Source organism: Salvelinus fontinalis, chromosome 1 (genome assembly GCF_029448725.1).
Source record: "Salvelinus fontinalis isolate EN_2023a chromosome 1, ASM2944872v1, whole genome shotgun sequence".
In the NCBI taxonomy this organism is placed as follows: domain Eukaryota; kingdom Metazoa; phylum Chordata; class Actinopteri; order Salmoniformes; family Salmonidae; genus Salvelinus; species Salvelinus fontinalis.
This window is the reverse complement of record NC_074665.1, coordinates 58,948,266-58,960,387: the sequence shown is the minus strand read 5'-3', so window position 1 is coordinate 58,960,387 and position 12,122 is coordinate 58,948,266. Positions and strand designations below refer to the sequence as shown.

At 40.2% G+C, this 12,122-nt stretch overlaps 1 protein-coding gene across 2 annotated transcripts in view; it reads left to right on the top strand.

Moving 5' to 3' along the window:
• Positions 1 to 12,122, top strand: part of slc30a6 (solute carrier family 30 member 6) — an 86,923-nt gene that overhangs the window by 35,046 nt on the left and 39,755 nt on the right. For both annotated transcript variants that reach the window (XM_055927906.1, XM_055927909.1), the window contains 2 exons: positions 8,181 to 8,223; positions 8,407 to 8,472. In XM_055927906.1, coding sequence (XP_055783881.1) covers positions 8,181 to 8,223; positions 8,407 to 8,472 — 109 coding nt within the window. The remainder of the gene's footprint in view (positions 1 to 8,180; positions 8,224 to 8,406; positions 8,473 to 12,122) is intronic.

The window sequence follows — 12,122 nt, the reverse complement described above, 5'->3', positions numbered from 1 at the left end:
TTTGAAGCGGCTTCCCACAAAATCCTTGATCGTACAATATGCATATTATTATTATTATTGGATAGAAAACAGTCTATAGTTTCTATAGGAGTTGAAATTTTGTCTCTAAGTGGAACAGAGCCCATTCCACAGCAATTTCCCTGACATGGAGTCAGATTTGAGAAATGTTGGCCACTGTTCTGAAGTCAGTTAAAAGGGCACTGTCATTGCTATGACTATACGGACACTTCTTACGTCTTCCCCTGGATGCCTTTACGTGATGACGATTCCAATGGGGTCGATTGCGCGTTCACAGGCACTACAAATGAAAAAACTCTGAGGCTAGTCATTCTTTTGGAGCTGCGTCATGCGCCTAGAGGACACCGGCCCGCACCTGTTCCAAGCGTTAGTTTAGCCTGTTATATTTCTCCGGTCATCTTTTCACTCGTTATAGGAGTTAAAAACATCATAAGGTAGTTAATTTAAAGCGTTTTATAGCAATTTATATCCGTTTAGTGCGATTTTGGGACATTTATTTTTGAAACGATGTGAATAGTTGGGCACGCTTTTCAGTTCATCCCGAACGCAGTTGGCATTTCCACATGGCAAGAGGACAGCTTTCCACCAAAAGACGCTTACTCCCAAGAAAGGATCCTTTGCCCAAGATACTGATGGAAGAACAGCTCAAGGTAGGACATTTTTATTATGATAAATCGTGTTTCTGTCGAAACATTTTAGTGGCTTAGGACGCCATGTTTTTTGACGTAGCTTCGCTTGGCGCAAACTGTATTGAAAAGTAAGGATAAATTAAAAAATGTAATTCCGCAATTGTATTAAGAATTAAATTGTCTATCAATCCCTGTCCACCCTATATTTTTTAGTCACGTTTATGAGTATTTATGTATAAGAGTAGATCACTGTCTAAGTGGCGCAAGGACATATTCTGACCAGCTGAGTTACATTTCACATTGTCTAACCATGATTTTGGTGGCTAAATATAAACGTTTTCGATCAAACTCTATATGCATTGTGTAATATGATGTTACAGGAGTGTCATCTGAAGAATTCTGAGAAGGTTAGTGAAAAAATTAATATATTTTTGGCGATGTTGACGTTATCGCTCACTTTGGCTAGAATCAATGCTGGGCTGCTATGTGCTATGTGCTATGCTAATATAACGATTTATTGTGTTTTCGCTGTAAGACACTTAGAAAATCTGAAATATTGTCTGTATTCACAGGATCTGTGTCTTTCGATTCGTGTATGCTGTGTATTTTTACGAAATGTTTGATGATTAGTAAGTAGGTAAACACGTTGCTCAATGTAGTTTTTCTATTCCATTTGTGACGGTGGGTGCAATTGTAACCTATGCCATCTACCTGAAATATGCACTTTTTTCTAACAAAACCTATCCCATACCATAAATATGTTATCAGACTGTCATCTGATGAGTTTTTTTGTTGGTTAGGGGCTATAAATATCTTAGTTTAGCCGAATTGGTGATGGCTACTGGTGTTGGTGGACAAATAAAAGATGGTGGATTATGCTAATGTGTTTTTAGGTAATAGATGTACATCTTTACATATTGTGTCTTCCCTGTAAAACATTTTAAAAATCGGACATGTTGACTGGATTCACAAGATCTGTGTCTTTCATTAGCTGTATTGGACTTTAATGTGTGAAAGTTAAATATTTTAAAAAAATATTTTTTTTGAATTTCGCGGCACTGGTTTTTCAGTGGGGGGTGTGCCGCTAGCGCCACGCTGATCCTAGACAGGTTAACCATCTGGAAGGGTGGCACCGTGAGTCCCAAACCGTTGCTGTTAGCAGCGCAGACTCCCAACAACAGACATTCGACAGGCTCGTCACACAAAAGTACGATAAGGGATGGAGTGAGAAAATCGCAGCGCTGATTACAGAAATTATTACATTTGATATGCAGCCATTGTCAATGGTAGAGGATGTCGGCTTCAATGCCCTGAGGGCATATCTAGAACCAGGCTACCAGATACCATGTCGAAAAACTGTGTGGAGAAATTGTACAATGACTGCTCTGCAAGTCCGAAGTGCGAGCTCTCAAACCACATACATAGCGTTAACAACAGATTGTTGGACGTCTATGAACACACTGTCATACATCGCTGCAACGAGCCATCACATCGATGAGAAGTGTGACATGAAGTCCCATCTACTGACCACTGTGATCATGGAGGAGAGGCACACAGCAGGGAACCTAAAAACAGCATCAACTACCATCGTTGCTGAGTGGGTGGGGGACAGCATTAAGGTGAGTGCCGTCTGGTAGACATGACTGCGGTAGATTGAACTACATTGCCCCCTAGCTGTCACATGCAGGACCATATCTGCATTTTGAATTCACCATCGAAATCACCAGTAGATAGTGATAGCGCAGACGTCATCCACGTATTCCTGTGGAATTGAGTATTTGAATTTGAAGCGCGCCGTATTGCTGGAGGCCAAAACGTCCATCCATTTTTTGTTGGTGCTTGGCCGTTCTGGCGATTTTGGTAATTTATCATTTATATAGGCTTTCTAGGGTAGACCAGGGCTTGTGACTTCATGCTTCAGATCGGATGATGGGGGCCCTGGAATTCACGTCATGTCATGCTTTTTTTTCTTATCAATTAAATCATTAAAAAGGATAGTTTAAACATTTAATAAAAATCACATTTGTCACATTCCTAGTGTGAGTGTGTGTGCGCTCAGCTCTCAATGCTATGTAGCAGGCAGCCATGAGTGTGTTTCCCTGGTCACCCCCCCCCCCCCCCCCCCCGTGGCTGTCAGCACTGGCCCAGACCAGCAGCAGCTTCCTTTGCACGGCTCCCATTTCCCCTGCCAGGTGTTTCTATGTAGTAAGTCAATAAAGCTTTTAGTTTACATATGGAGCGATTTATTGTTGTTTTAATGTGCCGCGTCGACAGACACCCGAGATGCCCCAGTCGATGCGTGTTTCTCTGCGCAATGACAGTCCACACAGCTGCAGTTAGCAAATCTTTCCTATCTGAGATACTGTGTGTGTGTGTGGGGAGGGTGCTATGGGTGTATACTAGGGTGAGTATTTTACAAATGTTCCATCCCAAGAAAAATCACTTTTCTCCGGGTTAACCTGGTATTTCCCGCCCAAACCGGAAGTTTCAGTTTAAAGCATACAAATAGGCTTTGATAGAAAATTCTGGTCTGATGAGCCATACATTAAATACATTTTATGAGCCCTACATTAAAGATATTTTATTAGCCCAAGCTCGAAAAGCCCAAATGATTGTGCTGTTATCCAAGAGAGCAGTATACTGCAGTATACTGCACATTATGCACAACAGAAAAACATAAAAGCCCATGGATGTAGCTAGCTATATGCTCTCTTGGGTAAAGCTCCAGTAGGCTTGTCTTTTTGGGTGTGAATTGTATTATCTGGACTGGATTTACGCACCTCTTTCAAACCATGATAAAGCTGAGTGAACATGTGATTCTGGTGTAGCACATGTGGCCACAAAGTTACAAGTAGAGGTCGACCGATCTATGATTTTTCAACGCCGATACCGATTCTTGGAGGACCAAAAAAAGCCGATTCCGATTTAAGCGATAAAAAAAACTTTTTAATTTTTATTTTTAAATACGAAAATAAATTAAATAATTAAAAATATATATATAATAATAAAAAATAATAATTTTATTTTTATTTGTAATAATGACAATTACAACAATACTGAATGAACACTTATTTTAATTTAATATAATACATCAATAAAATCAATTTAGCCTTAAATAAATAATGAAACATGTTCAATTTGGTTTAAATAATGCAACAACAAAGTGTTGGAGAAGAAATTAAAAGTGCAATATGTGCCATGTAAAAAAGCTAACGTTTAAGTTCCTTGCTCAGAACATGAGAGCATATGAAAGCTGGTGGTTCCTTTTAACATGAGTCTTCAATATTCCCAGGTAAGAAGTTTTAGGTTGTAGTTGTTATTATAGGAATTATAGGATTATTTCTCTCTACCATTTGAATTTCATATACCTTTTGACTTTTGGATGTTCTTATAGGCACTATAGTATTGCCAGTGTAACAGTATAGCTTCCGTCCCTCTCCTCGCCTCTACCTGGGCTCAAACCAGGGACACATCGACAACAGCCACCCTCGAAGCATCGTTACCCATCGCTCCACAAAAGCCATGGCCCTTGCAGAGCAAGGGGAACAACTACTTCAAGGTCTCAGGGCGAGTGAAGTCACTGATTTGAAACACTATTAGCGTGCACCCCGCTAACTAGCTAGCCATTTCACATCGGTTACATCAGCCTAATCTCGGGAATTGATAGGCTTGAAGTCATAAACAGCTCAATGCTTGAAGCACAGCAAAGAGCTGCTGGCAAATGCAGGAAAGTGCTGTTTGAATGAATGCTTACGAGCCTGCTGCTGCCTACCACCGCTCAGTCCGACTGCTCTATCAAATATCAAATCCTAAACTTAATTATAACAGAAGAACACACAGAAATACGAGCCTTAGGTAATTAATATGGTCAAATCCGGAAACTATAATTTCGAAAAACAAAACGTTTATTCTTTCAGTGAAATACGGAACTGTTCCGTATTTTATCTAATGGGTGGCATCCATAAGTCTAAATATTGCTGTTACATTGCACAACCTTCAATGTTATGTCATATATGTACAATTCTGGCAAATTAATTAAGGTTTTTGTTAGGAATAAATGGCCAGGTGGCCCAAATGGCCAGGTGGCCCAAACTGCTGCATATACCCTGACTCTGCTTGCACGGAGCGCAAGAAGTGACACAATTTCTCTAGTTAAAAGAAATTCATGTTAGCAGGCAATATTAACTAAATATGCAGGTTTAAAAATATATACTTGTGTATTGATTTTAAAGAAAGGCATTGGTGTTTATAGTTAGGTACACATTGGTGCAACTACAGTGCTTTTTTCGCGAATGCGCATGTTAAATCATCACCCGTTTGGCGAAGTAGGCTGTGATTCGATGAGAAATTAACAGGCACCGCATCGATTATATGCAACGCAGGACAAGCTAGATATACTAGTAATATCATCAACCATGTTTAGATAACTAGTGATTTATGTGAAGATAAGTTTAATGCTAGCTAGCAACTTACCTTGGCTTCTTGCTGCACTCACGTAACAGGTAATCAGCCTGCCACGCAGTCTCCTCATGGATAATATTTCCCCTAATGTTATTAGCCTACCTCCTCCTTCTCTCTCTCTATTGTTGCTTCATTGCTTTCTCGCTTTCAACAGTTAAGTGAAATCCGTTTCATTGTCTTTATTTTCCTCATTCTAATGACATGCTTGAAAAATATAGGACTAGAATTAGATACTGACGGCTTTCACTTCTCTTCATGGTCTTCCGAGTGGCGCAGCTGTCTAAGGCACTGGCTGTGTCACAACCAGCCGTGATCGGGAGTCCCATAGGGTGGCGCACAATTGGCCCAGCGTCGTCCGGGTTAGGGGAGGGTTTGGCTGGGGGGGTAGGCCGTCATTGTAAATAAGAATTTACTGTCTTGCCTAGTTAAATAAAATTGAAGATTGAATGGTTATTGGTCTGGATAAATAACTGCTTTCGCCTACTGCTATCGCGCTTTCGCTCTTCTTTCAAACTACCCGTGAGTTCTATTGGCTGCTGTATTTAACATTCAGCAAACAAACAACAACAAGCTAGCGTCCCTCTTCGAATAGTCTATTGGTAAAAGAAATGCTACATTAAAAAAATGTCCAGCAAGCTATTCTAGCTTTTCCTGCATGGGACTCCATAAGCTAAGGAGTGTTTTTTTTTTTTTTTTTTTTTTTTTTTTTTTTTTAGGAAGAGAGGCCAGCGGAACATAGGTCGGTGCATATTGCGCAATAACGAAGCTATGTTATAAACGTATGCATAACGCATCATTCATTAGCTAAATATAAGGCTAATACTGCATTGAATTTATTACCTGAAGAGGTATATAGGACATCTTGATAAATCCTGTTCAAGATATCTATCTATTTTGGATGTAATTGATGCTGAGAGAGAGAGACTGCTCACTCATGCTCTGATTTAAATCAATGATATTTGAGTGATAGGCTGTTTTAAAATGTAGGCCTACCTGTCACAAGAAAAAAAGTTACCATGATGAGATGATAGGTTTACATCCATTGTAAACTGCACTCCAAACTGAGATGGGCTGTCTGTCCCCACCATGAGCATTGAGGATTTGATCATGCAGAGAGAAGTCATAGAGAAGCCAGATTTAGTCATTGTATATCATTTAACAGTTCCATTTCACGTCATGCTGTTGATATAAATAATTTATTATAATTGACCGGTTTCTCGCAGTTATTTATCCCGGGAAAAGGGACTAGTTTTGGGCGGTTGATCTCAGGAACCGGGTTCCTTCCATTCAACCCTAGTGTATACCTGTGTGAAACTGTCTATGCGCCAAGGCAGTTAGGACCCAACATGGCCTGGCCCAGGGAAAGGTGATACACAACAATGGTCCAAAGGCCCCTTTTAACTTTTGCTTATCCTCCGATAACCAGGCAGCACTTAATGCCGTTAATGGATTTTGTTCCCTGGGGTGGGTGCGACTGATGGGCTGGGGCTAGGGGGTGGGGCTGGGATTGAGCTGGGGCTGGGATGGCAGAAAGGCATGGGGCACAGTCAGCCGATCAGACTTGTTTGGGCTTCTGCTCTGCAGACATCATTAAATATGCAGCTCCCGGGTCATATTCCTCCACTCTGCTCCTTCCCTTTTATCTCCCATTGATCAGGTCTACAAACATACACAAATGACCTTTAATCTGGACACGTTATGCTTCACATATTGGGTTCAGCTCCAGAGGGAGCCGAAGTTATGACTAATGTACTTGTGCTGCATGATACCAGACAAGTGTTTTGAGTGCCAGTGTTTGTATCCATGATATTTGGATGGAAGTCTATTTTAAAACAAAAGAGAGCAGAGACAGTCAGGTGGGTCAGTGTGTAAACCGCTTAGCATTAAACTCATTCAGACAATTGGGTAGGATATGTGTCCTAACGGACGCAGTGTGTCGTGAGTAGAACACTGTGTGATGGATGTAAAGTACACTGTAAAGGCGCTGAGCTGATATGGCCGGAAGAAAATCTCACCCTCTATTGTTTTATTAAACATGGTCCGTCTTCTAATCATTGAGTGAATAGCCCATGCTTAGCACCAGGGCTCATCCAATTGGATAATGTATTTACCAATAGGCAAGTCTAGCCTATGTCCTCCCTGATGTTCTAGTACATTCACATTATTAAAACCTAATGTTAATGCCTGTACCACAGTGGATTTTATAGGATTGGGCCACAGTTGAAAAGCCATATGGGATGATACCCTATTTGAGGAGATCTCATATACCTGTTTGCTCTGGCAGTGACACAGTGCTGAGCCGTCACTGTGGCCTGGACAGAACAAGCAGAGCTCAGTCAGTCCGATAGATCCACTGGGTGAACGGATAATGGATTACGTCAACTCAATTTAGTCAACATGGTAGAGCAGTGTGAAAACAAAATGTTCCTCTCCATGCAAAGCTTTGCTAATCTTTCCATCATATTCGGCTTACATAAAGCCGGGTTTGCAGGCCGGCGGATATCACTCTGCCTCAACCTCTGTCTCCTCCTCGTCATCCAGCCTACTGCTTCTCTACTCTACAGCGCCCCCTAGGACCAGGGAGTTTACTCCCTGTGTTTTTTAAAGTGTAGATACATTGGGGAGCCGTAGGTGGCTGGAGACTGGTTAAGGCCTGTTCACTGAGTCTATTCACAATTACTGGCTTTGTCTATCTGCATGCGTGGGAGTTGGCATTTTAACTTAGACACCACAGCTACACTGTCATCTCGGCTGGATAGGAATAACACCGTTTTTGTCAACCAAAGGATATTAATGTTTGTGTGTCTGTGAAATGGCTGGTACACTAAGGGTGTTACGACCAATGTATCATTATAGAACATTTGTCTTGTTGATTGACAGTATATTCAATTGCGGTTTATCTCACCAAAATAGGCTATATTCTTTCAACTGGTGTATTGTAGCTACCAGCTTCCTACTTAAACGTGTTGCAATAGCTTTTACAGAGCAAAAAAAATATCTCCTTGATTTCTATTACAATAATTTCAAGTAAAATATAGCACTCACTGATCATCTATTTCTCTTTCATTTCAGCCTTAACTGCATTCACGTACCTCACCATCTTCGATCTCTTCAGGTGAGTAAGTGGGAATCCTGTGGTTCATTATGTTTTGTCAGCGCTGTCTGAAGAAGTTTTACACTAAGCTAAGTTGTGTACTTAACATTTGTGTTGAGCTCTTTTTACTGCTATGCAACTGCTTGTGTTGAGCTGTTGTTGTTAGTCATGATGACTTATGTGTGTGTACCTGTTGGCCCACAGTCTGATCACCTGTTTGCTGAGCTCTTGGGTGGCAATGAAGAAGCCTAGTCAGCTCTTCTCTTTTGGGTAAGTCCATTAGCACACTGATTCTACAGAAGCCCCCACTGTTAATCTTTAAAAAATGTAGTCATTAGATGATCGTGTTTCCATTGGCCTGTATTGATTATTAATATGTGTGGTGTTCTTTTGTGGTGTGTATGCATTAATGTATGTGATACAACACTTACATACCAACACAGCTTAGGTTGTTTAAGCCCCTGGGGGTACGACAACAACTATGGATCTGTCTCCGTCTGTTCGCAAGTTAGTTTACAAAATAACTCTGATTGGCCCAAGGGATGCTATAATAATCGACTGAAATTCCAAATTTTGAACAAACATATCTCCTGTCCCATTTGAGCTACAGTCATGAAATGTTGTACACCTATTCATCCTCTCATGAGCAGCAAGTTTCCCGTTAGGACCTATAAGCTCCGGCAATTACATTTTCTGGCAAATTATACTTTTTGTCCCCCACAATTGTGGTGGGGATTAGATTAAAAAAATATATAATGCTGCTACTCTTCCTTCCTATATGATTTGATGACACTACATAACCGCCTGGTATTTTGTCACAAAACTTTGCACAATGTGCAAATCTCGCTATGGCCCCCAGAATTGCTGCTTTTAGATATATATATTTTTTACAACTGATATTCAGATTTTTGCAACAGCTCTGACATCTGCCTGTTCACTTATTTTCATTGTTATGAAATCAGAAACCTTGGTTAATTGTTTAAAGACTAACAAAAAATATACTGGCTGGCGTTAGGCAAATTAACATAAATGTGCATGCATTAGATATTCTCAACTTAGGTTTTTTTGCGAGTACTTGATAATAATTTAAGGTGAGTAATTATTTTAAATGTCCTAGGAGTGTCTTACATGCCTACTGTATAGATACGATCTACAACAGTGGATCGATGTGAATATTTCAGTCAATTCATTGACATGGGACCATTCTGTTACTTTCAGTTTAGTCTAGCGAGACTACTATCAGTATAACTGTCTCTCGTCTGCCCATAAAAATAAATCCTGTTTATATCAATGCTTCTTCCTATCAAGCAGTGGAGTCCGTTCTCTGAAATCCCGTCCATTTTGAGCTATCAAGTTTTGATTTCAAGTGAGGGGAAAAAATACTTAATTGTTTTTTGTCTCTCTCTCTAATTAATCCATGCAACATACATTTTAAAAATTGTCACTAATTGGGGGTGAGGGACAACATGTTTACTGTTGCCTTGATGGGGTACGACAGTTGAACTAAGCCCATGAGGCATTTATAAGTTATTTTCTTCAGTAACCAGTGGGTACATATCATTAATGTATAAAAAAAAAAATGTATGTAGCAACTGCTGATTGCCCCTTTACAGTTGGAAAGGCTTAAACATTGGTATAAATGTACAAAGGTATATGATCACATACTGAGATATGGAATTTGAGATGTATTTTTCCGTGCCTTTACTTTCAAAATGTTAGCCCCACAAATTTTGTGAAACAGAAAGTAGAATATTTTATAACTGAAAATTATGTGTTTTGTTAACATTATTCAGTATGATTTTGAATATATAGGAAAAGCGTATTCATAATTTGTTTGTGGCCGTTTTGTTCGCACAGTTTTTGGTCAGTTTAGGATGAGCTCATTGATATGGATTTCCCTCCCAGTGAGTTAATGGGTTCACAACGCTCTCTGCTCAGCCCCTAACAGCAGTACACTTCTCTGCAGCTCCCTGACATCCAGGGGACCCCCATTTTGATTTTGTTAGTTATAATTTTAACATGGCATAAATCATGGCAGAATGTGTAGAATTTCATAATTCGCTTTAAAACAGCAAATGTTTATCTCCACCCCATGGCAAAATGAGTAGAATTGCATGAAATGATTAATACAAAATTAAATTCTTGCTAAATTCTTTCCGGCCTATGGCAAGATGTGTAGAATTGCAGGAAATTAACTTTAACAATTTTAGGGTGGGGGGGGGGGGGCAACCAAATCTTGCTTAGGGCCCCCCAAAAGGCTCACAGTAGTACAGTACTGGGAGCCACGCTCCACTTCTCTGCTCAGCCCCTAATGCAGTATTTAGAATTTTATTTTGATCCCCATTAGCTGCTGCCAAGGCAGCCGCTACTTTTCCTGGCATCCAAACAGGAACAAAACAATATATCGCATCAAAACAATAGTCTACACTTCTCTGTAAACTTGGCTAGGCTTAGTGGGCGGAGCTGGGGGGGGGGTCAATATCGAGCCTTTGTTTTATAGGGGTGTGTTTGGGTTCAACTAAAGGGTCTGTTTGCAGTTCTGGCAAACACCAGAGTGACCCAGTGACATTTGAATGTTGGCTTGACGGCCCCACAGAATGGGACATGACACTCTGTTGCCCAAACAACCCATTAGGCTTCATTTTGGGGATATGCGATGCCTCGCCCTCTTTTTGTGGACAGTGTTATGGTGTGTTAGCAAAACAGAAGTTGGGTATGCAACATTTGACACATGAGTTTTACTTTGACATTCTAGTTGCCAGTAAACATCAACCCAACTGATGTACATTAGTATTGTGGTTTGTCTTTGGGTTTTGAGCAGACCACTGAGGCTGAAGATGGCGTACTGGTTTGTATCCCGGTCAGGGGAACAGTTTTTGAAGATGAATGGACATTTGTGTTATCTGGGATTAAAATGATACAGTAGCACTTTCATTAAGGCTTACAGGGAATTGTCCTGTGCGTCATATCACCCAGTCCCAAAATTCATACATTGTATCTTGTTTTATTTATGGACATGTGTTATTGTTTCACAGAATGTTTATTTACCTCTCTGTTGAGGTTTTCATAAGACACAATGAGATCAGTGACAAATGTTTTTTTAAATCCTATTTTCAAGGATTTTAGTAGTCTTTCAGTAATTTAAATGAAAATGCATGGTACAAAGCACATTTTCTGATGTCAGTCATGTGTATTTTCAGTTTTGTCGGTTCACTTGATTGCTCATGTATTGTGTGTATTCAGTGTTGGTGTGTGTTCGGTCACACTTTATTTGGATAGTCAGGATAGTCCATCTGTAGATGCGTTACAGATGGTCATCAGACCCAGTGCCAGGATAAAGTCACTAACCGGGGCAGTTGAAATCTGCGAGGGGGAAAAATGTTTTGGGCTTCTTGCATTGGAATTATATTGAATTCTTCTTATATTATCATGCTACACCACAATAAACGTAACATTCAAATCCAAGACTCCGAGATCATTGAGTGCTTTTGAAAGTTGTAGCTTATCTCTGCTGCTCTGTATCAGCACAATGGACAGTGTCCTACAGCTAAGCCGTTTGGGTAATGAATATAGGCTACAATCTAGAAAGGGCAATTCACCTATTACAAACAGCATATTTGAATGCAGCTGTACACACAGCTCTTTTACCAAAATAATGCAAACTAAATGCTGAAAGTACTGGCCTACTGAATAGCAGTTTGCCTTAGAATACTGGCAACTGCGAATGCAAACCGAATAAAACAGCGGTGCCAAGTAGTAGGCCTAGTAAACAAAATATCAGATCAAAAATGCATGACAAATTATATTTAGGCTAGTTACATTAACAGTAAACAAAAGGTGAATGGAGATCCAAATAACCAAAACATAGCCTACTACAGTGAGATGCAGCCAGTAGGGCTGGGTGGTGTTCTGTATTTTAC